This window comes from Larus michahellis, chromosome 3, assembly GCF_964199755.1.
Source record: "Larus michahellis chromosome 3, bLarMic1.1, whole genome shotgun sequence".
NCBI lineage: Eukaryota > Metazoa > Chordata > Aves > Charadriiformes > Laridae > Larus > Larus michahellis.
In genome coordinates, this window is record NC_133898.1 from 59,167,006 (window position 1) to 59,191,489 (window position 24,484).

Genomic DNA, 24,484 nt, shown 5'->3' on the forward strand with positions numbered 1-24,484 from the left:
GGGGCGGAGCGACGGTCCCTCGCCGCCGCCGGCTGCCCCACGGACAGCCCACCCCATCCGGGAGAGGAGCTGTGAGGGAAGCCCAGAGACCCCATCCCGCCATCCTCCCCTCCCTCTTCCCGGTATCCCGGAGCGGCGGGGCGGATCGGTTCCCTCCCCCTGCCCCTCCCCGCCGCCCTCCCCCCGGGCTTTTATAAGGCCGCGGAGTTTCCGCGTCCTGTGACTGCAGTCAGGTGGTTGCGAGGTTTCCCTCCCTCCTTCCTTCTCCTTTCCCTCCATCCCGCTCCCTCTATTTCCCAGCTCACCTCCCCTCCCCTCCCGGCGTGGGCCGGCCCAGCGGGGGAAGCCGGCTTGAGGCGTGTTTGAGTGGCGGGGGCGGGGGGGGAAAAGTTGGGAGGCGAGTTTGCCGGCTTGGAGGGGAAAGTCGGAGGCGAGTCGCCGGCCCTGGGGAAATCCGGGAGGAAAAGTTGCCGGCTGGGGAAAGTTTAGAGGCGAGAGAGCCGCGGCCCCGGCTTCCCCGCCGCGCTGAGCCCCGCGGAAGGGCCGAGGATGGCCGGCGGGGAGGGAGCGGGCTCCGGGGTGGCGGAGTGCCGGGAGCATCTCTTCAAGGTGCTGGTGATCGGGGAGCTGGGCGTGGGTAAAACCAGCATTATCAAGCGGTACGTCCACCAGCTCTTCTCCCAGCACTACCGGGCCACCATCGGGGTGGATTTCGCCCTCAAAGTCATCAACTGGGACAGCAAGACCCTGGTTCGGCTGCAGCTCTGGGATATAGCAGGTAAGGGCCGGGGGCGGGCGTCTCTCCCTAGGGCGAGCCCCGAGGTGGTAGAGGCCTGTGAACCCGGCTATCTGGGGTCCCGGGACCCGGCCTCTGCGGATGAAAGTGTATCTTGACTGTGAAGCCTTGTCTTCTTGTTTTCCTCCTTCCCCCTATTACCCGCAACCCCTCCTGCTTGCGTTTGAGGCATGAATAGAGGGAGGTCTTGATGTGGGAGTGAAGTTTTTTACTTTTAATAGGCTGCGTGTGCTTCTGTTAGCTGATGTGGGGCTCTTGGCTTGGCCCGGGGCTTTACAGCAGTCCTCAAAAAGCTGCTCCACTCCTTTTGCTGGCTCCAGGGCTCCCAGAGGGCTCCTGCTCATACTGCTCCTCCTGACCCACTTGCCTGGGAGCTTGTGGCCTTGGTTATCACCGCTGCCGAAATTCATTCATGGTTACAGCTCCATAACACTTCTAGAGGAAGTAAATATCTTTTCCAAGTAGGTTATGTTTAGTAAGCACACTTTACAGGTTAAAGGTAACCCAAATAGCTGAAATTGTCCTCAAAGGACGTATGTTCAAACTTTGTATCTTTGGAGTCACTATTTAATTTTAAAGTAACTTCTGTCGTGCAACATGGAGTAACAGAATGGGACTTGTGTTGTGCTTAGCTCCACATTCAGGTCATGGGTTTCTGTATTAAAAAGATACTTTGAGCACAGGGAGGCCGAAAAGCCCTGTTCACTTGTCCAAATTACATGTCATTCCTTCTCTATATATAATTCAAAGCTGTTTTTTAACATATCTGTCTTAAAGACTCAACTGCATACCTGTTGTGGTTAACTTAGCTTATGCTGTGGTGTTAAATGCCATAGAACAAACTGTTTTGCTGTGGTCTTATAAGAAGTCTGTGTCCTCAACTCCTTAATCATCTCAAACTGGTGTTGCATTTCTAGTTTTGTGTGCAGCCCAGGTGTTAACCTGCAGGTCTCTTCATCCCTCTCCAGCATGTTCAGAATATCTCCTTGGATATGAAAAAGTAGACTATTTCAAGTGCTGGTATTTAAATTTATGCTATTGGAAGATACTAGGACAACATCTGGTAGTTACTGTTTCCATGAACTTTCCACTTTATCAAGTGGAAGCTCAGAAAAGAGGAAGCATAACATGTGGCTGCTGTAACCCTGTGACAGACAAGCTGTATCTCAGCTTCTGGTCTTTCTTCTCTAAAGTTTATCTTAAACCACTTCAAATATGATTCCTCAAACTAAAAAGCCTGCTTCTTACTGCCATATGCTGAAACACGTGATAGATCTTTCTGCTGCTGGCCTGTAGGGCAAATATTTGCTAATTGCTGTTTTGGAGAACAAGTAAAATGTTGGCAGGCTTTCTCTTTTGATAGGTTCCTTTTACAGATCAGTTTTAACTATCTTTAAATCTATTGGCAGTATTGGCTCAAGCTGCTACGACACTCTGGATGTATTTTAGCAGGTCTGGGGTTCCAAAGATTATGGAGGGGCCACTATCAGCATCCTGGGGTTTGGCAGGCTGCCACACTTGTGTTTAATTTCTCAGCCCTTAGCTTCTGAGATTGGGTTAGGCTGTGTGCTTTGCCAAAGCAAGCAGTTTCAACAGGCTAGGCAGAAACTTATCTGTAACTTGTAACAAATTTGGACAGAACATTATGGGAAGTCCTGTCAACACACGCATGCCTTAATTTCAACCTCTAGAAGACAGTATTTTTCACTCTTGATTATTGCCTGTAGGGTATCTTGGACATGGCTATGTGAAAACTGAGTTAAGAGCTGCTGATAAATCCCTAGAGGCTTGTGCTAATATTGCTGATAGACTGAAGAATAATTTTTTTCCTGTCACTGAAATATTTGTCCTATTCTACCGTATGGTGTATACTTTTCTATGAAACTCCTGACTAGTCATTTCCTAGCAGAAAAGGAAAATGCAACTATTTTGCAATCTGCACTCCAAACTCATGTCTAATCTGGTCATTTAGGCTAGTCTGTTTCCAAGGGGGTGGTGGTCTTTCCCCAGTCAAAAAACAAGACCAGGAACAGAAGTAATCTTAGTGTTGTTTTTTTTTTTTTATTGGGCTGTGCTTAGCCATTGTGAGAGTAACAGTTCAGACTCCTATAGAAATTGACCTCTCAGTTAAGCGTTAATCACTAAAATAAAGGGATTTTGGTATCCGTAAGGGTGTTTCATGGTCTTAAAACTACTAATGTCCTTGACCTGGGAATGTGTTCTGCAGCTGTCTATGTCAGTACTCGTGAATACTTCTAAACTCCTGAGGATGTTAACAGGTTTATATAGAATTATTAGTTAGAGAACCAGGTTGAAGATGGCTTCTATATAGTCATAGCACATATTCCCTAAAGCGCTTTATTAAAATGTGTACCAAAGTATCCGAGCATGTGATAGTCACTCCCTTTTAACTCATCAGCCCAACTGTCTTCTGGCTTTCAGCAGCTCATGTAGATAATTATGTCTGCTGGTGTGTGCAGACAAACAGCTTTAGATCTCTTGAAGATCTAAATCTTATGGTAAGTAATATTACATGTGACTTCCCTGAAAGCAATACGGTGCTGGCATTCTGAATTGATTTTAATGCATTTTAAAAGGCTTCTGAATTAAAGTCTAACCTTTAAGTGTAGTAAGGCATGTAATTCTTCAAGATATCAAGGCTTGTACTTAACAGTTCATCATAAAAAGCTTTCCTCAAAGAGCTGTGTGCTGCAATTCAAGGCTCTGTACCTATATCAATGATAAGAACTAACCATGTAGCTCAGTCATCAGCAAAAGATCATAAAGCAGATACTAAGTTGGCTTCCGGTGTGATGGTAGCCAAAATGATTAATGCTGTGTATTGCAATGCAGCTGGATCCCAATTGACTTCAATCTCTTGTGCTAGATGAGTTTTTTAGTAATTAGCTAATTCTATCGAATAGAGCATGAGAGTGTTACACTGCCTATTCTATCTTTCTGGGGAAAATAGCCTTCTTGTTGTAAGTAAGTAATGCAAATTCCTGCGGCAGAATCAAAGGGGAGGGGGTGTGAAATAGTGAAGGGGGAAGAAGATTATGCCTAGACTTGTGTATTCCAGAAATACTCAGGAATTTTACTTTTTAGATACAGGTTGTAACTTCTTGAATAATGGAGATGAAAAAGCTTGGGAGTAAGACTGATCAGTTGCTGTAAAAGTATCTTGGTTGCAGCATGAAGTATCCTGAAAGAAGCTGAACAAATTATATACATGCTCATACAGGAGTAAAACTTGACCTCAGCTGCCCTTAGGCATTATTCTTGGTTTTTATCTTGACATGCAGAGTTATGATAAATCTCTTCCTGGATAAATTCTGAAAGTTTTAGAATCAGGTTAACCCCCTTCATCAAAGGACATAAATAATTGGTGAAATAAATGAGATAGGAATGAGTCATTGTGGTAAGGAGATACAAAACAAAGGAATCCCGGTGATAGGGAAGTGCTTTTAAAGTCTACTTCAATACATGAGAGATTCCTACTTGACAAGCATGCTGTTTTAGTGAGTATACTGTTCTGACCACAATGTAGTATAGGAGGTGAATATGGCATATTGATGAAATGCAGTCAAATGTCATTGAAAGAATGCTTTATGGTCTTTGTGTATCATAAAAACTTCTGATCTGATCTTATAAGACCAGCAACTGAGTAGTGTTAGCTGCTGCTTAATGATCACATTGGCTATCACTGTCACGCGTGTCAGCCTGTACAAACGTGCAAGTCTGAAGGACAGAAGTGGTAAAAGTCACAGGTGACCACTTAAGTTTGGCTTCTCCTGAAGAATGTTACTAATGACAACTGGTAGACAAATTTGTTTTTAAAGCCTTGACTGAGAGATTCTGCATTAACTTTGGTGCAATAGCACTCTTCTTCCAGGACTTTGTATTGATTGTATTTCAGTGTTCTAAACAGGCTCTATACAAGCTTTCAAGAACTGAATGATAAGGCTTGTAGCGTGCAAATTTATTGTTAAACTCTTGTCTGTCTCCTTGAAAAGATCTGAAATCTAATTTCTTAGAAGTATGTACAAACCCTGAAGAGGATGGAGAAATCAGACGAAGTATTTTGCACAAATACTAAGTTGAGGAAGAGCTGGGGTATCCCATCTTCTCTATGAAGAAAAATGAGCCTTAGGTATGTGAGTTGATGTTCAGCTTTTAACTTTTTTAGGAATTTAACTTGCTCTCATCTACAGGAAGCCATGAGAAATGGGGAAGTGTACGCAGGAAACTATGGATGTGGGAGAAGGAGGAGGATTTAAACTGAAATGAGCACTTGCAAAGCAAGACAGTGAAAGCAAAATGCAAGCCTTCTCACTTAGATCTGCAGGTGTGATGCTGTACCTTATAGATTTTAGCCTGTCCTGTCCCAGTGGAATATCTCCTCTGGAAAGGTGGAGTGCTTGGTAGATATGCACCTTCTGGGGAACATAGCTGTGTACTGTTGTATATTTTGGTGTCTGAGTTTCAAAGGCATTCAGTCTTTTCCAGTGTGTGAGATAGTGTGCTTCCATGTGAAAAACCTTTTAGCTTCAAGCAACTGTATAAGTCAGTTTTTCTCAGTCTGCATTTGTGTTATTGACATGTCAGAAGATTGTCAAGTTCTTCTACAAACCAGGTCATTAACTCATTTCTTGCATTATGGACTGATTCTGTTTTTTTAAAAAAAAATAAGGTCTAAAGCAAGCCTTAAGTGATGTTAATGCATCCCTGAAAGTCTATAGGGGGCAGCCAGAAAACTTCCTCCATTTCCTATACATTCGTAGCTCTGTGCCATAGAGGCACATACTTAAATTGCTTTTCAGAGGAGTCTCTCCTACGTGTGGAGAGCTTTGAGGTGGTAGTCATTAGAGGTAGTCAAGGTAGTCTTGTAACAACTTGTCCTTACCCACAAAACATTTTGAAGATCAGCATAGGTGTTAAAATGGCAAGTCCTGCAAAGAAACCATGAAGAAATTGCTTTGCAGTGTGCCTAGTACAAGTGAGCATAGGGTGGAGGCAACAGAATCCAGGCATAACCTGCCCCTACCTGTGTGTTTTCCTCACTGTTATAATGATATTTAATGCATGCAATTGGGAAGGAAGAATGAAAAATGCGCACCGCACATGAATAACTGCATGAGAAATGGATGCAGAACTTGAGTTCAGAGCTTTATTTCAGAAACTAGTAAGGGGTCTGAGGTTATTGTGTAGTTTATATGGTGATGGAGGTTCCAGCTGCAGCTGCTTTCATGTGGAGATGGGAGCACTATTGTTCTGGTAACAGCTGAGGCAGGTCAGAAAACTCCCGGTCAGGGATGGAGAATCTTTTATGTTAAGTTCAGATGGATGAAAAAGATTTGAAAGACCTGTAACTGATTTCAGAATGTTTCCTGCTCGCACACACTTAAGTATTAATCTCACTTAAGAAATTACTTAAGGATGTTGTTGGCTGGAAACATGCAAGTCTAGCAGATAAAGTTTGAGGCCTGTCCATGTTGAGCACTGTCTTAGCAGCAGTAGAGGCAAGAAATGGAACCAAAAGAGTGCTGTAGGTTTCCTTCCAGAAACCACCCCTCTGTGGGAAATCTTGTGTGGGTGTCCTTTCTTGTGACTCTTCTGGAACAGCTGAACTGGAGTTATGAGCTTTCAGTAGAGAATGACTTGCCATGCTTGGAGCTCTACAGTGAAGTATCCAAACAAGTGCTGAACATGTTTAACTTGTTTCTTTTTGGCGTGTCTCCAGATTTCAGATATCTCTGCATACAGACTTTGGTTGTCAACCTGCTTTCTTTTTTGGAATTTTTCTATTTAAATAATTTTTTTTATGAAATGCCATCAAGTAAGGTATGGTTGTTGGTCTTGCTCTGATGAAGCAATTTCTTCGTCTCACTAATGAGATGCTGAATCATTGATATTGGTGAAGGTTCTTGTGTTTAGTACTATATCATATAGCAATGCAAAGTACTGGATATGTTATCTTAAACTTCTTAAAGCTTGTATGCTAATGGAATTCCATCAGAATACAGGAAATGTTACTGTCTTGAAGCTGGTGTTGTAAGGCAGTTTAGTGTGATTATTTTGATTATGCAAGACAGGACTCTTCAGTTAAGTTTCAGTTAAATGGTAAAATTGAGACAGATGTTCTTTGAGTGTCTTGGAATCAAGCTTAGAATTTCTCCATAGGCTTTTCTAGGTGCCCTACAAGAAATGGGGTTAAAGGTGTGATCTTAGAAGACCATTTGATCTAGTACATGCTTAAAAGAAAGTTTGCTGTACTGATCTTGCAGGTAGTCTTAATTTCTATCAACAACTGAAACATCACTTAGTGCTTGAGCTTCTAATCACTATGGAATAGATGGAGCTTCAGCCTTATTTTTCAAATAGGCAAGGTTCATATCATATATAGCAGTTGCTCAGAAGCTTTATGCTGTCTACAAGATCACAATGAAAATATTTCTCTAGCACTCTGATACAGAGAATAAGGGATGGATGGATAGCCATCAAATGGGTGTACGTGGGAGCTACTTACGATGCTGAAGTTTTTATGTGCAATACAGCAGACAGGAGGAAAAATAATATATATCACACAACATAACTAATTAACCAATTTTTGGGTCAAATTATAATGCAAACTAGGAATCTATGCAGAAATCCATTAATTTACATTGATCATAAGCTTTTTTGAGGTAAGTGTTGGCTGAATTCTTGCCTTTCATGTAACTGTGACTCAAACAGTCAGAAAGTAAGCTCGTTTGATAAGTCAAGTGCATTACCCTTCAGAGACAAACTGGTGCAGACAATATTAAATATACACTTTTCTCTTAATGGGTGGAGTTTACATGAATGTTAATTGACCTTTATCAACTCCCTTACATCAGTGTTGCAGCTTCAGACTCTTGGTGTCTTCACCTTATTTATATCTCCACTTTTCTTCTTACCAGTTTAGTTTTCTTCACGTGCACATCAGGACACGGTGTCACTGAGGTGTGTGTACACAAGTACAATTTGAGTTGGCAAGTGCTGTAAAATGGTTGTTCTAAACTGATCATTTTCTTGACTCATCTAATGAAATACACGAATCTTAGCTGCCTGGCTCCAAAAAAGGCTCCAACACGCTGTATAAAACTTCTTCCTTTCAGTAGTGAGCATGGACACTGGGATTCAGTCTCACAGCTGTTAGAAATACCTTCTTTGAACTCCACCAGTAAACATTGCCTTGCCTTTGTACTCTCTTGTAAACTGTTCCCTCCAAATACTCACTTCATAAGCTTTGCAATGCAATATGCCATGTCAGAAGGAAGTGATTTGCAGTAAGGGAATTTTGTTTGTATTTTCATATGAAAACATAGGAATAACGTTTGTGGAATTCTCGCAAGCGTTAAAGCTGGCATGACCAGCAGCAAGCAGTGACTACAAAGCACAACATGCTTCTCAATCTACTTGTGGTAGAACATTAGCTGTTCAAAGTTCTCCTCTGGCTGTGGATCCATGGAACAAAGGTAGATGGGGTAGTAAGAATACACTTTGGAAAATGATGGGATTTCAGGAGTTTATAGAGCTTGTTTAGAAATGATCATCTTAACTCTGTCCGGAGAAAGCATAGCCCACTCTCAGTAGTAGTGGCTTCTAGATCAGCAGCAAATGCACACCAATATTCCTTATTGTATGGATTTTAGCAGCTTTTCAAATAATATTTTTTAAAAAGCAGCCTCTGAGTATCACTGCAAACAGCTTGTGGGAACTCGTTCTTTAAATGCTCCCAGACTAGAGTGCTGGGTAGAGCAAAGTGGTAGCTATTTGATGCAAAATTCCAATTGCACACAATGTGCCATGACACATTGACCATTTTAGAGATTAACATTTTTTCAGTCTCGTGATAAAGTTGTTCTTGAGACAAACTGACTTTAGAATTCTTCTCCTGTGTGCTGTGAAATACTGTAGTGCCATGCAGCATCACTGTTAAGTACGTAGTACAGCTCTGGCTGCGTGGCAGTGCACCAAAGGAGATGGATTAGAGGGTGTCAGGCATAAAAATGGCTTAACTCTGGCAGATGACTTGTTTAAGTCTGGTTAAAGCAAGGTAGGAAGTACCAATTCATGTTGTTGCTGGCACTAATTGGACCATGTCAACTCTTTGAATATTAACGCAAGGAAAGTTTTTCTAAACATGCTGCATTTGACAGCTAGTTAGAAATCATTTAGCTTGGTTGACTCTGCTTGTCTGGGGATGGAAATCTAGTGCTTACTCGGAGACTTCCTCTTTTCTTAATTTGCTGTTTACCAAAGATGCAAGCAAAACAGGTGAAGCTTTTATACAAAATTGACTGTCCTACTTTTACATATAATATGTTCGACAAAGCCAGTTGAACTATAAGTGCAGGGTCTTGCCTCTAAACTTCTTAAAGACAAGACAGTAAGCTGTTAAAGTCACTTTGGACAATATTGAATCATTAGATTAGCCCAAGGCTACAAGCAGCGATGAAAAGTTTCAGTCTTACTATAAAATTCACTAAGACTCGTGCAAGTGTTGAAAGAAAGTTTTTTTACGTTTGTGAAGGAGAATGGTGTGCTTTTTCTAGCTGTCAGGATGATAGATGTGATCAGCATTCCTGATAGAAATCAGATGTTGAACTTGTACCTTAGTGCTATTGCTGTTTCGCTGACAGTGAACAGGAGTGTCCTGCTTTGGAGTAAAGTATAACAATACCAAACAGTGAATGGGAAGACTAATCTCACTGACTTTGAAAATTCAGGTACCTAACAAATTATTAGTTTAGATTCTGTCTGCGTCGTGCAATGAAACTTCAGAGCAAGCTACTTCCTACCATTTCAGAATGAAATACTGACTTCTAAGAACATGCAAAAACACTTTGCATTGTGATCTAAACAATTAAAATACTGCTGCACTTGGCCTCATATTATTCAGTGACTTTTCAATATCTTTTTCAGTGACTTGTAAAGTTTCTCATACATAGTGTGTATGTAGTGTATATGTATACACTATTTATGGGTACATATAGTATTCTGTGGATATATGTGTATGTATATACATACCATGGATATCAGGTCTCCGACAATGTCTCACTGAACAGAACTGCTTCAACTGCACCCTGCCACTGTCTGATGTAGACATAACCAGAGTACCAAAGGTCATCTCTTTTGGTAAAGTGGGAGTCAGTTGAATAGGGATTAACTGGCTAGTTACCTTTTCCCTGAAGACTGTCCTTCTTGGGACTGTTACTGTCAAGAAGAGGTCCATCCAGTGGTCAGTTGTCTTCTCCATACCACCCTTAGTAAGAAAGGACACTAGCAATTCACTTAAAATCATCTGAGGCTGCTTTTTTGTGTTAGAAACTGTAAGAGCTGCAGTCAGTGAAACTATTTCTAGCACTAATACAGGAAGGTGTAATATTCTTGTAGCTGCTTTTTAACCTCTTGGTGTTTGTCACCAGAACCACAAACACCAAATATTACTTCCACAGTGGTGGAAAGTAAAAGTCAGTCTAGATGTGCCTTTTTTTTTTAACTCTTACAGGTTTCTAATATCTGCTATAGCTGCTAGTATAGTTCAACACCCCTGTAGTTTAAACACTTGGCAACTTTGCACTGAAAGCTTAAATGGGTAAGAATGAGGAGTGAAGAGCCATCTAGTACTGATCATTTCAGTCTGTCTACTCCCTCTCAATCCACGTTTGCTACCCGTGTGAAAAAGCAGGTAGACACACTTGAGCACGTCCTGTAATATTGATAGTGGTTTGGTTAACCTACTTCTTGCTGAATAACAGATTCAATCTAATTGGGTAAGACAGTTCTGGGACAAGTTGTGCTGGTTTGGGGAGAATGCTGTCAGTAGTGGTAGCTTGCCAGTAGCGTATTGATATATCTGGCTAAAAAGGAGCCTCAGTCAGCTCATACCTGACCCAGGTAGTGCTAAAATGTACAGTTGGCATCTGGAGAACTGGGAGATGCATCCTCAGGGCAATTCTGGATATTTGCTGTATTGTGCCAAACATCCAGCTGTATGTAGGACCAACAAACATCTAAAGTGTAGTTTGTTCTTGCCTGTGGCTCCTAAAGGACTTGGGTGAGTCTTGAAAGGGACAGTGATTCTAACTCGGTGAGAGGATTGGGCTGCGTGCCCAGCTATTTTGGATGACGCTTCAGCTTAAATCTACTACACTAAATTACATGAACTTTGAGAGACAGAATGGTAAATAAGGAGCTGCCACTCAGATGTTTCTTGATGTTAGTATGTGAAAGCCTGATTCTAGGAATTCAGGGAGTTGAAAAAAAATCTTCTGTAAAGCAGCACAACTGGAGTAGGGAAGAGAGTGCTCATTAGGTTAGGCGTTCCATTAGCAGGAGGAAGACTGGAAAGAAGGGGTTTCACTTACTGTTGAATTGGGTTTTTTTCCTGTTGAGGATGAATAAAAGCAGAAATGTCTCATGGTCCAGGAAATTGTCTGAAACAACTAATTTGTAGAGTTTGGCATTGAAGTCTAAATAGTGGCACTGTGCTTGCACACTGTGTGGCTAATAAGGTCAGAGTAGTTGATAACAAGTACCTAAAAGCCATGGTGTTGGCAGTCAAATTAGATTTAGTCTGGCTGTCACTAATGACCCTTCTTGAATTTTGGTATGACTAACATTGACTATTAGTGGTCATAGTAAATAGCTTATCTGAGAACCCTTCTCACAATGCAAGGAGAACATTCAAGTATTCCCAGACTAGAACCGATTTATTACAACCACTCACTATAGCTTAATAAGCATCCCGTGATGCCCGAGTTCACTGCAGTGTATAGTACCTATTGATAGAAAAGCAGAAAAACTGAAACACACTAGCAGGATGCTATTTCTATGCATTGTGAACTGTTAATTTGATTCACTAGGTCTCTTGAGCATTTTCTTCACTACTGGAGTGTTTATTGCTGGATAGGATTTTTTGGCTTGGTTTTATAGACTATATTTATGCTGTGTGGTATATTCCTTCTTTCTGTTGAACTTAAACTGACATTTAAACTAATTGAACACTGAGTTTCTGTATTCTGAAGGACAATGCTAGCAAGAACTGCTTGGCTTTATTAATAAACTGAGGCCTTTTTGCTATTTATCAAACTTGACAACTCTGTATTATTGAGTCCAGGGAAAAACTGCAAAACTTCATTGCAAAGGTCTTCCAGTTAGCAGCAAACAACTTTGGAATAAAACTCTTCTGCTAGTTGTGTATTCACTTCTGGATGACTTTAGTCTAAACTATGCTTCTCTAGTTTAGGATTATTTGATGTGGAACTGTCAAACTTGTTAAGATAAAATTTTGAGCTCTGGACACCCATTAAGCTGATTAAGGTGTCAAAGATGACTTGAACTAACATTACTTCAACAAAAGAAACTATTTGTTCCATCATTCTTCTAGTTGTCAGGCTATTGTAACTCTTGTTCATCTTTCTCTTCCTCTTTAATGGCACAATTTTTGGAGGATATCAGAACAGCTAGTCTCATCTGAAAAAGAAGTTAGACTTTGCCCAGTTGGCCACCAGTACTCCTGATGAGATGCTAAGGGTTTAAATGCAACTAATAGAACTCTGGCTTTCGAGTTATGTGGCTTCAGAATAGACTAAGCTTAGATTTTATTTTTTTTTCCCCACAAAGTAAGGGAACTTGTGTTATACTGTTGGTATTGACAGAGATAACTATAAAATTTACCTTCACAGGAAAAAAAAAAAATATATATAGCTGTCAAAGCTTCTTCACTTTACTCTCCTTGAATAGGTTCCTGTTAGTTCATTTAAACTATATATTAAGACTTCTAGGTATGGTAAGTAGTCTGGGAGATGCAACCCTGACAAACTCAACGTCATGTGTACCCAGCAGTCGTGTACATTAACTTGCTTTTTGTAGCCTCAGTTTCCATCATGTATGAGGAGTTGGGAGCAAAAATAATGATAAGAGTGTAGAATAATTCCTGCTAATTAAAAGCAAGAACTGCCACAATGATGTCACACTACTGTGATAAACAGGATTCTTGTTTATTCTGTACAGTGGGAAAGATTGCTGTAGAACCCCTTAATGTACTTCAAGGCAAGGTTGGCAGTGTCTGAGTCTTATGAAGAGAACTCATCTTTCGCAGTGAAATAAAAGACAAAGATAAAGCTTCTAATGTCAGACCTGGCTATAATTATCTTTTCATGTTGTTTTTAACTTATGGTTTACTCCTGTTACACTGTAAAGTGGGAAGCAATAACAGATCCCAAGCTCTGATACTGTTTTAAATGAAACACTTTTCCTGTGGTGCTGCTGTAGGGAACGGTATTAGTTCCTGATGCATGACATTATGCAAGTATTTCACTTAATGTTGTTGCAATTACTGGAAAATACGGTGACAATATGTGCTGAGTCATTTAGATGTGAAAACTTTGTGGTTAGAGAATGTAGAACTTTGCATTCCATGCAGCCACTTCCATACCCCCCGACAAAACCTCTGATCTCCATGACTGCCCTCTAGCTTAGCTCCTCACCTGCACCTGAACCCCTAAAGCACAGAGAAAATTATAACTTTGTGGTACCATTAGGTTTATGTCAAGGCACTAGAATTACTAGAATGATTAATCCTCTGATGTCCTTTCCATACTGCTGTAGTAAGCAAGTAATTTTCCTGTCGTCTTCCTTCCATGATTATAGATGCTGGAGATCTTAAGTCTAGTTTCATCTGATCACTTTTCACCTTTTTCCCCTCTGGGGGTATGATCCACTTCTGGTTCTGCTCAACACTCTTCTTGCATATAGTGAAATAACTACAGCAAAAATTCTGCTGGACATAGGAAAGGGAATGAAAAATCCCTGGCTGAACTGAGCATGGCAAAAATTGACTCAATTTAGTTTTAATACCTAAATATGGAATGATGTTCAGACTCTAGACTTTGGAGGAGTGGTGTGTTCTACAGCTCACTTTTTCTATGAGTTTTTTTTGCAAGAAGAAAAGCACTTGCAAAAGCTTTGCCTGAAAGTCCTGTTAAATTTTCAAAAGGCTGTCTAGAATGCTCCACATCCCCTACAAGAAACTCAGCCTAAAGCACGTCCATTGTCAGTAATAACAGGATTGTAAAGAAAGTCTACTCAGTTTATACTGAATGCTCTTCCTGCCTCATGCCATATACCTTTTACCACAACAAAACTCTTAGCTTTTAGGCAGGCCGTGTGTTATTGCTTTTGTCATCTTTCTATGGCATAAAAAGAATGTATCCATCCTTGTAAGACTTCCAGATAAAACAGAAGACTAATCTTAAGCTAGTATTCAGGTCAGGTCTGTTGTTAGTGGATGTGAATTCTGGAGGTGAAAACAGCTTTTAATAAACTGTTTTGGAGTTTTGACAACTTCAGAAAAGGGCAGCAGTCATACTGGAGTGTATTTGACCTATTAAAAGGCATTAAACTGTAATACTGCAGTGGTGTTAGCTTCTGTGTGTTTTTAGGGGTAAGGGGTATCAAATCTGGCTAATATAAAACTTAAATCCATTAAGTAAAGATAGAGGCTTTTATGTTGATAAGCATATATACACACTTCTGTTGTCTGCTTTCACCCAAATTTAAATTACAGAAGAACATATATTAATGTTTTTTTTCAAAATGTAAAACTCATAATGTACCAGCAAAAATTTGGACTGCTATCAATAAAGCCAGCTAGAAGAAAGACTGAGATAATTGTTCTGGATAGCTGAAGCCCATGCTCTTTGAGGGACAGCTGTAGAGTAAAAAGTAAAGTACAGTTCAGTGCACACTTACATTCCTACCAGAACTGTTGTCTTCTGACAATAAGAAAAGCTACTGCACAAAGCTAACCTTGGCTTCTGCATTATTCCAGAGCTCCTGAATCTGCCAGTTAGCACAATCCCGCTTGTAGTGGCCTCTCTCCTGGTCAGGACCCCATGAGGTGGTTCAGCTAGTCTGCTGCTCTGCTACAAGACCGTTGTGGTCTTTCTGGCTTCGCATATCTGGCTTTTCCCAACATGGGAAGGGGCTGCCATGCTGTTAAGTTTCATGTAGGCTGGGGGATACTGGGGCATGAAAAGTCACTAGCATCAAGGAAGCAACTGCCAGGCAATCTTAGCTAATTACCAGTCAATGCAGCTCTCCAGCTTATTGTGTATAAAGGCATTGTGGTAGGTGGGTGGGGAAGACTGACTATGGTAAGATGGGAATTCCCTTGGCAATGGAACATTGATAAAATCATCTGAGTGATGATCAGACTTTCTCGCCAAGGCTAGGACCCCTGTTATTTCTTTAAGAAAAAACATTTGGTGGTGTTTAGGACCCTTCAAGTTTGGTTATGATATATACTTTAACTTTGCTTCTTTTCTTCAAAAGCTATATGTGATGCTATACTAGTTCAATATCTTATGCGTTAAATGCACTGTGTGCAGGTTTCAGCAAGGGTTATTGCTATAGGAGGCTAGTATGGCCTTGTTAACTGTTCTTTTTCTTTAAAGCTTGGATGGGAGAGCAGTAGGCAGGAAGGAATTCAGTCAATGGTAATGTCCTTCACTCTGGTAACTGATCATAGCCATGTTTACCTATGCACAGCTATCTGAGAAAATGGTAACTGCCTGATAACCTCTTCTGCAATTCCCCAAAACTTAGTTTTCATATGTAGTGATTATGCTGTCTCCATTCCTTGCTAGTAACAGTCTAGCAACCCCTTTCTGCAACTAATCAATACAACTTAATATTCTTACGTAAATGTCCATCAAGTTTTTGGAAAGACTTTAAAAAGACTGAAATCCCCACAGATGTCCAGCAACTGAATAGGGAGGACTATTAGGACTGTTCATCTTGCTGCTTCAGATTCATGTGCAATCGCATGTAAATAACAGCAAGTGGTGTCCATTTCTAAACCATTTCAGGGCCAAACTGAAGAAATCTTTCTGCAGAAGACTGAGGTTGCTAACAGAGCACTGTAGACTTTGAGATTACACTGTTTTGTGGGCCTGCCCTATGGTGTAAAGGGGTACACTGCGTGAATTGGACACAAGACTTAGTGCTTTAGCACAGCTGGAGGTGTTCCCATGTAACAGGAATCAATGGTGAGACTGATGGCTAAACAAATAGGGAAGCTGAGAAGGAGCTCCTCATAGCTTGTGTTGTGCTGTATGCAGTGACTGGCTTAATATAACTGAATTTGACCCTGTGCAGATACATTTGGGGGGGGAAAAACGCAAAAAAACCCCAACCAAAAAAAACACCAAAACAAAACACCGAAGTCTTATGATCTAAAGGTGAAGTTTCTTTAGATGACATAATTCATCTGCAAAAGTAGTAAAAGTCTTCTGGACAAGCTCTTTCCTAATGGTATTTGATTCACTGAAACAGTGGGCACATGATACAACAATTTGCAGTAAGGCTATACCAAAAACACCTTTTAGGCATAAGAATCCACCCTGCAAATGCCTGGGGAGACAATGTGACTTACTTGTATACAAGTTCTGTGTACACTGTTTAGGAGACTTCTATCAGCAATGTGTCTCTTCCAGTGACATAGTCACTGAGATGCAGGCTTGGTGCCCGGCTTGTTGGCCTTTGAGGCCATGGCATAAATGCTGCTTCAAAACTTGAGCTTTGAATAGGGAGGGAAAAGCTTTCCTCTTGCATGCTCCTTGTTCTCACACAAGGGATAATGAGCTGGTAGTGAAAAAATTCATGTGTAACTTCCAGTCCTCAGAATATGCTGGCCAGTAATGCTGTTTTATGCAGCAGTATTCTTTAAAGTTCAACAGCCAGAAATAGTCTACTTTATAGAGCTTTATAGTTTTCTGGATCTTCACTGTAGCTGCTGCTGCTCTCAGGCAATCCTAACAGCTGCTTAGTCAACCTTTTCTGAAAGTGTCTACAGGGAATGAGCTAATCGGTACGCTGAAGTACTGACACTAAAATGAGGCAATTGAGCTAGAAAAGCATGCTGTTGAACAGCATCCCTTGTCAAGTTCCTTCACCTAATGAATTTCTGGCTCTTTCTGAGGAGATGATAATACCCAGTTCTTCTTGTAACTACTGTTTGTCCGTGTTAATCAAAGGCGGGCTTGAATGTTTATAAACGGAGGACAACTATGTTTCCAATTAAAATTCTTACTGTCTCTATTCTAAAACCTCGTATGCATTAAAAGCTAAAAGCTGCAGTGATGACACACTGCAAAACTAAATTTTAAAGTGCAGGGACTGCTTTTCCCAATGAAGACTTCTGAACAAAGCAGAAAGCTATTTTAGTAGCCCGGACTTACCCAGCAACATGCTAGCACTTGACACTGCTATACCCACCCCGGTACAAACACAGCATGATGGTCTGACCTTCCAAACAAAATAATAACTGAACTGGCACTCTAATTCTACATTTCAAGTCTACTGACTACAATAGTTGTACTTAATAAGAAAAGGCTTTAGTTGACTATACTCGCTGACCATTGGTTTTCTTATTGATATTTTTAAAAAATAATTGTACTTGAACTATTCTGATAATGTATCAAATCCTGGGATTGCCGTAGAACTCCTGCAGTTGGAAATTATTCCAAAGGAGGTCTTAGACTTAAAAGCTGAAGTCAAAGATAATAGGTTTAGCTAGAACTGTTAAACTAGCTCCTTTTGAGCTTGTCCCTAAGTCGGGGGCGGGGGGGGGGAACCCATAATCTATAATATAGATGACTTCTTCATAAGATGCTTTGAAGGCTGCTAGCTGTGGAACCTGTAGAAACCCTTGCTACCCACCCTCCAGAAAAACCTCTGGGTTTGCTTAAGTGTCTAGCTGAAGTGACTAGGTTTATATCTAAATCTTGCAGAAGCCTTTTTGAAGAAAGAATGATTTGTGTATAGCTGTGCTCATTGTGTCTTTAGGCATTACTTCTAAAAGAACACTGCTCAACAAATAAGTTTAAAAAAAAAAAAGTAAATCAAGTTGGTAGTTGAGATTGCAAACTGCTTTTTGGCATCTGACTTGTGATACACATAATGGCTGTTGCAATGAGATAACACAGGATGGAAGAGGCAGTGTTGTATGAACCAGGTGACTAGAGCCGAATGCCAAGCTCGTATGTACTAAGCTGGTACAGAAGCCCATTTACATTGACAATAGTTCATGCTTAAATATAAATATCACTATCCTCTCTTTCAGGCCAGGAGCGCTTTGGAAATATGACCAGAGTATACTACAAAGAGGCAGTTGGTGCTTTTGTGGTCTTTGATGTCACAAGAGGCTCCACTTTTGAGGCTGTTTCAAAATGGAAGCATGATTTGGACAGTAAAGTACTACTTCCCAATGGCAACCCCATCCCTGCTGTTCTTCTTGCAAACAAATGTGACCAGAAGAAAGATGGCAGCCAGAATCCCTCTCAAATGGACCAGTTCTGCAGAGAAGGTGGCTTTGTTGGATGGTTTGAAACATCCGCCAAGGTGAGCGCAAAAAGGAAACACATTTTAACTCTTCTAAGTATTGGCATAGGAATGGATGAATATAGTCATGTGGAGAAGAGAACTATAGGAAGTGACAGTCAAGTCTCCAGTGTTCAGTAAAAGTTGAAAGTGGTGTGCCAAGCTAGCTTACTCCTAAGGAAGACTTGAGCCATATTTGGTTTAATAAGAACTGCATCTTAAATTAAGAGAACCTTAAAACTAACTGGAAAACTTCATTAACTGAGTTTAAGTTTTTCTTCATCTTGACTGCATCAGCATCAGAGTTACTCTTTAGATGTTAATACTACTAAATGCTGATCAAACTACCCAAAAGATAAAAGTAATCTTTAGGTGCAGGGTTTTAAACTGCAGCTTCTGTTTTTGCTGTTGCACGTAGGAAGTGGTAAGACTCCAGAAGTGAACATGCTATTTGCTCACTTGTTACTATCTACCCAGGTGATAATGTCACTAAAGCACTTCTCTATTTTACCAGTCAGTCTCAAGACTGAACTGGAGAAAAACAAGTTGTTCTGTATAGTAGATTAAACTAAGATAGACAGCTGCTTTAATCAAACAGATAACTTTGAGTGACTTCATATATTGTACCCTTTTAGTCTATAGACTTGGCCAATGCACAGATAAGCTTGCGGTAGCTTAGCTGGAAGTGAAATCAAACACTTCCTTAAAACTCAATTGATCCTTAAAATGAAAGGTTCCTCTAGATGAAGATAATGTGGCTGACAGACCAAATTACTGGTCTGGCTGATAACTCCTTTATATGGTAAGCTAATCATCAAGGTCCCTCTTTTCCCTTGGCTTGCCTACTTCCTTGAACAAATAATTCCCAAACCGACCCATTTGTTACTAAAACCTCACATTTCAAGGCTCTTTATCCTCAAAAAGAATACCAAGATCCTGTTCTGGGGTTGTATCTTCCCTGAAGCTTCAAATGCCCATAACACAGCTATGTATAAGTGGAAGCGCAGTGACAGCTTGCATTTTAGGTGACATTTAAGACATGAAAATGTAAAACAAGGTTCTTGGTGCAGAGAAAAGTCCAGATAATATTATTCCTAGTTCATTTATAAATTGACTTCTTTAGGAATCTAAAGAGGTGTAGTTAAAATACCTTAGCAAAAATTCAGGACAGCTTTCTTGTTTTCTAAGCTTATCAAATCAGTTTATGGTTTTAAGACCTGCTCACTTAAATATCCTGCTCTTGCCTTTCTGCTGGAACTGATACTTGATTTTTTTCAGTCTACTCATCAGTAATATAGGTCCTACTCCCTGTGGATTAGGGAGAATATTAAAGGCAAAAGAACTGCAGAAAGTGTAAATATTCATAGAAATATCTTATGAACACCCTTACACTAAAATGAGGAGAATCCTCCTCCACTCTGGACAGGGAAAAGCGCCTATCTGAAAACTGCCAAAAGCAGGTTGTGGCTGACAACGACAAGCCTGTAAAGTGCAGTAGTGATGATTCTAATGTTCTCGTGACCTACCCTTGCTCGTGTAGAGTTTAGATCTACAATCGCAGAGATAGAAGACTGTACGGGGGTGGTATTTCCTTTGAAACCAAAGATAAGCAATTGCAAACGTGGCAACCCTGTGGTGAGCTAACAGGTGGCCCAGCCAGGTCAAACCTGTAGCCAAAGGCCCCTTGGCACTGGCCAGCTCGGCCCCTCAGTAACTGAGATACCTAGAGATGTATTTCGTCAGAGTATCCTGCATACACATGCTTCAGAGCATGCACAAGAAAATGTAGAGTGGCTAGATGAGGCACCCTGATTTACCTGGGGTTTTGAGGCTGATAGAAAAGATCCTTTTACATAAATAAGCGCATCCAAACTGCAGGAGAAGCAGAAAAAGGCCCAAAAGGTAGAATGCTACTATAAACAGTGTAGCTGCCTATTACCTTTCCTGATGCAAAAATGCACTTAGGCATTTGTGAGTCTTCCAAACGCAGGTGACACTTTCACCCTGACTGCATATAAGATTAGAGTTCAAGTATCTTGATTGTCATATGGGTGAATAACTTTGTCTCAAACATTTCTGGAAACTTTTTTTCAAAAAGCAAGTGTTTGAGCAATCACCTGGTGCATCTAAGCTGTTTGTGTCATCTTGATAAGACTGTAGAAGAATTGGGGTGGGGTTTTTTTTTTTGTATTTGGCCAGCTTCTAATCAGAATGTGTGACTATTTCAGAAAATCACTGACTTCTTTTCTTTCAACATCTTTAGGACAACATCAACATAGATGAAGCTGCTCGATTCTTGGTGGAAAACATCCTTGCCAACTACAAAACCTTTCCTAATGAAGAGAATGATGTGGGGAAACCAAAACTGGACCTAGATCCATTGAAAGCAGAGAGTAAATCACAGTGCTGCTAATGCTACCACTGTTCAGTAAATGCGATGGGATGAGCAGCAAGACTGTTCCATAAATGAAACTGCTGCTATGGTGCTGCATTGTGACAATCCATATGGGGTGTCTGGTATTATCTGAATAGGTGATTCTTGTGGGTGTTTACGTATTCTTGTTTAGCATGAAACTGAGTATCTTGTGAGTTATCGCTCCACTTCCTTGAGTGGCTGCATCTAAGTCTGATTAGTGTCGTCTTACTTGAGAACATAAGGTAGTGTTTACACTCCTACAAAGGAACAAAGATAACATGCAGTGTCTAGCTTGCTTCTAGGACATATGCTACATTCCAAATAGGGCTCACTTATCATGGCTTTAGCTGAATAGACACTTGCACCTTTAAAGTAAACTTTTCCTTTGTCACCAGGAATGTCCTACTTTAGCCTTCTCACCTACACACTTGTCCCTATTTATTATCCCCCACCATGAGGATATGTCTCATTGCTAGTTCTCCTGGATAGAGACATCCCAGAAATCTTAAAGTGGCCAATGACAGATGGGAGGTATCTTTCTTAGTGTGTTCACTAGGACTGGGTGAAGTGGCTTTTACCACTGAGTAAGAACAAGATGGGTAAATGATTGTACATAACAGGGGAAAAGCATGGTTATTAAGATACTAACAAAAATGCATCTCCAGCCATTTATGGCAGAATACTTTCAGCTAATACTTTTCATATGAAACACATTAATGAATGCAGTTGTACTCCTGGCACATAGTTATGGTAACCTCACCCATATGCACATCCAGGAACTTTTTCATGCACTAACACTGAAAGCTTTACCAAGACTGCAAAAAGTAAATACCTTACTATCTGTGCTAATGAACTTGCTTCTTTTTCCTTCTGTCCTGGGATGGCTCAGAATACCATGAGAGAGGTCATGAAGGAAATAACTTAACTGGCTCTTGCTAGCCTATCAAAAAAAACCAAACCAACAAACCAACACAACCCCAAACCAAAAACCCAAGCTCTATCTCTTTCAATTTTAGAACAGTGCTGCACTCTTCTGACTACTCAAAGCTGGTGAACTGGCTTACCGGTTTGTAACTCTGTATACAGGATGCTTATGTTTCCTTGTTGTAGCTCATGTATTTTTGGCAGCAAATGAAGATCAAAAGGATTAGAGGGTTTTCATGGTTCTTTAACACATTCTGGAACTCTGACTCTGCTTGGCTGAAAGGCTTTAAAGTTGTTCTTTATTTTAAAGGTTTCTTCTGTCCTGGTACCTCTTTGCTACTGACTTCAGAAGTCTTATTTTGCTTGGTCTGATGGTGCTGATGTTTAAGTAAACATCATCATGAAGTATGTGCCAGATTGAATATACTTTAATCTGTATTGAGATTTCCTAGGCTGTCTTTTTTTCTAAAGAGTAACATACTTTTTAAGAGACAAATAAATATATTTGGGCATCTTCTGTGTGGTGTTGGTGTATGCTTTTGAGAACACGAATCTTCACATCATGTGTCCCACCCTGTACACAAATGCTTTCATTAACATTAGAAAACAATTTTAGCTTCTGGTAGCTGCTATGTTAAAGGCTTATTTTAAATTACCACAGTAAAGTTTGGCATAAGTTAAAACTGGGTTTAAATAGCTTAGGATCATAAGATAATTCAGCTGAAAGGGTTCTTAAGAAGTCTTCTAAGCCAACGTCCTTCTCCAAGTCAGTTCATACCAGGGTGTTTAGGCTTTCACGTGGTCTGGTTTTAAGCCTTTAACAATGGCGACTATCCCCTGAGACTTCATCTAGTCTGAACCTTTCTAACTTCAACTTCTATCCATGGTCTCTCATCTTCCTACTATGCAGCACTGTAAAAAAATGTGTCAATTAGGCTTGTGCAGATTTATTTGTCATTTAAGCTTGATTGCTACTTTAAATTTTTTTTTTAAAGTCTGTAGCACTTCAGAAAGGCAGTTGCAACCCATCTGTGCTCCTTGCTTGCTGGCTTGTTTGTGGTGTTAACTGTTCTAGCTAACCTGGAACTACCATAATCTTCGTATTCAGTCACTTGCAGAACAACTTCATTTAGACTGTAAACTCACTTTTAATAAGCTGTTTAATCTCCAGTGTATTGTCTTTTTCTGAACTTTGTTTATAGCTGCAGAAATCCAGTAACTAGTCAGTGGTACATGTGAATAGCCTATTTATTTGATGCTTCTTGACTAGGTCAAAACATGATAAAATTTGATGACCAGTCAAACAAGATGCAATTTCATGTTTACTTGGCTTCAACTGTAAGTTTACCGAGCCTATGCAATATAACATGAAGCTTGTCAGTAATGGGCAAAAAAGGCCAATTCTTGAGTCTGTCTAGTATGGCATAGAAGGTTGGTCTACATTTAAATGCTAGTTCCTTAGATACTTTACTGGGGAGACTGCCAGTGGAGGTAGACTCTTTTTTTTCTTTCTGAACAGCTATTGTCATTTTTCTTGATTTTAGTTTTCAGATTCAACAGCAGAATGAAAACCAAACTCTGAAGCTTTGGAACTCTACCTGAATATATGAATCTCATCTGGGTCCTGTCAGTGACAATGTAATTCTACGCAGATTATTTCAAGGATGTCTAAATTTCTACTTGAAGAGCTATTGCTGCTGTGTTTAAGCACTTTCCTTATTCCGTATGTAGCTTGTGTTCTTCTAAATCTCTTCATGAATGCAGAATGGTGGTGACTGTAACTGTGGTAGAGTATACTAGTTTTGATACAGGTTGTCACTGACTGGAGAAGCTGAGGCAGGGTAGGTTCAGGAACTACCATCTACAAAAATAAAAACCTAAAGTTTTAAAGTGAGTATGCAGATTGTATTACAGAGCAGATTCTGGCATTTCTGAATTTCTAGTAGAATAAAAATCAATTTGACTTCTACCTGCATGATGGAGTCTTTTTTTCACCCTTTTTTTAATTTTATTTTTCTTTTACCTGTCTGTGGGCAAATTGAGATTTAATAGACGGTTAGCCTTCCTTCATGCTACAAACTGCATCTTTACTTCTGTTCCTTGAAGGGTGTGTTACTGTGTTTGAGACTGGTGGAGTGGATCTGATCCAGCTCACAATCTGATCCAGCCACAAGGTGGAAACTAAGAAAAGATTGGCATTCTAGCCCAAGGAAGGGAATGGGAGCATCTCCCTGGTAGAGGAGAATGAGACTGTAGTTTGTGGAGAAGTGTTTAGGTCAATTAAACTAGTCATAAAGCTCTGTCCTAATTAACCCAAAAACTTTGATTTAGAGAGATATGTGGAAGTTTAGACAGACCCAATTACCCGATTTAACTTCAGGCTAATAAGTGAGCAAAAAGTGTCAAACATAGTTTGTTTTACATGTACAGGATGTATAGTAAAGTGATGATTCATCTCAACCAGATGAACAGAGGCCCCATGCTATTTTATTTCATTCTCTCTTGCAATGTGAAAAATGTCAATCTTAAATGAGCAAGTACCTGACTGCCTAGTCCCTATATTTAAGAGGCAGTTTTGAGATTAAAAACTTGAGTAAAAGTCTGAATTGGTGCCTCAGTAAAATGTCTTTCCTCGCTTGTTTCCATCAACTGATTTTGTAAAGGCTGGAGATGGCATACAGTCTTCCTGGATTGTGGTTGTGCAGTATGTTTGTGCAGCTCATGCAAAGTCAGTCTCTATTGATTTAAAAAGCTTAATGAGGTATTACAATTGCTGAGGAAATTAGAAAGGAGTTAGAACAATTAGTGATCTTTCACTATGGGATTTTCTAGGTGTATCTTAACTGCAGTAGTAGAATAATATGAGCTATTCCAAGCTCCAGAGTTATGTTTGTTTAAACTTTGTGTCAACCCTATTGAGTTGTAATAGCATTCAGTCT

General features: G+C 40.2%; 1 protein-coding gene across 1 annotated transcript; it reads left to right on the forward strand.

Moving 5' to 3' along the window:
• RAB32 (RAB32, member RAS oncogene family) lies at nt 1-22,062 on the forward strand. The gene is made up of 3 exons (XM_074580355.1): nt 1-778; nt 17,949-18,226; nt 20,469-22,062. The coding sequence occupies exons 1-3, from the start codon at nt 550-552 to the stop codon at nt 20,616-20,618; spliced, it is 657 nt and encodes a 218-aa protein (XP_074436456.1). The 5' UTR covers nt 1-549; the 3' UTR covers nt 20,619-22,062.
• The last annotated feature ends 2,422 nt before the right edge of the window (nt 22,063-24,484 follow it).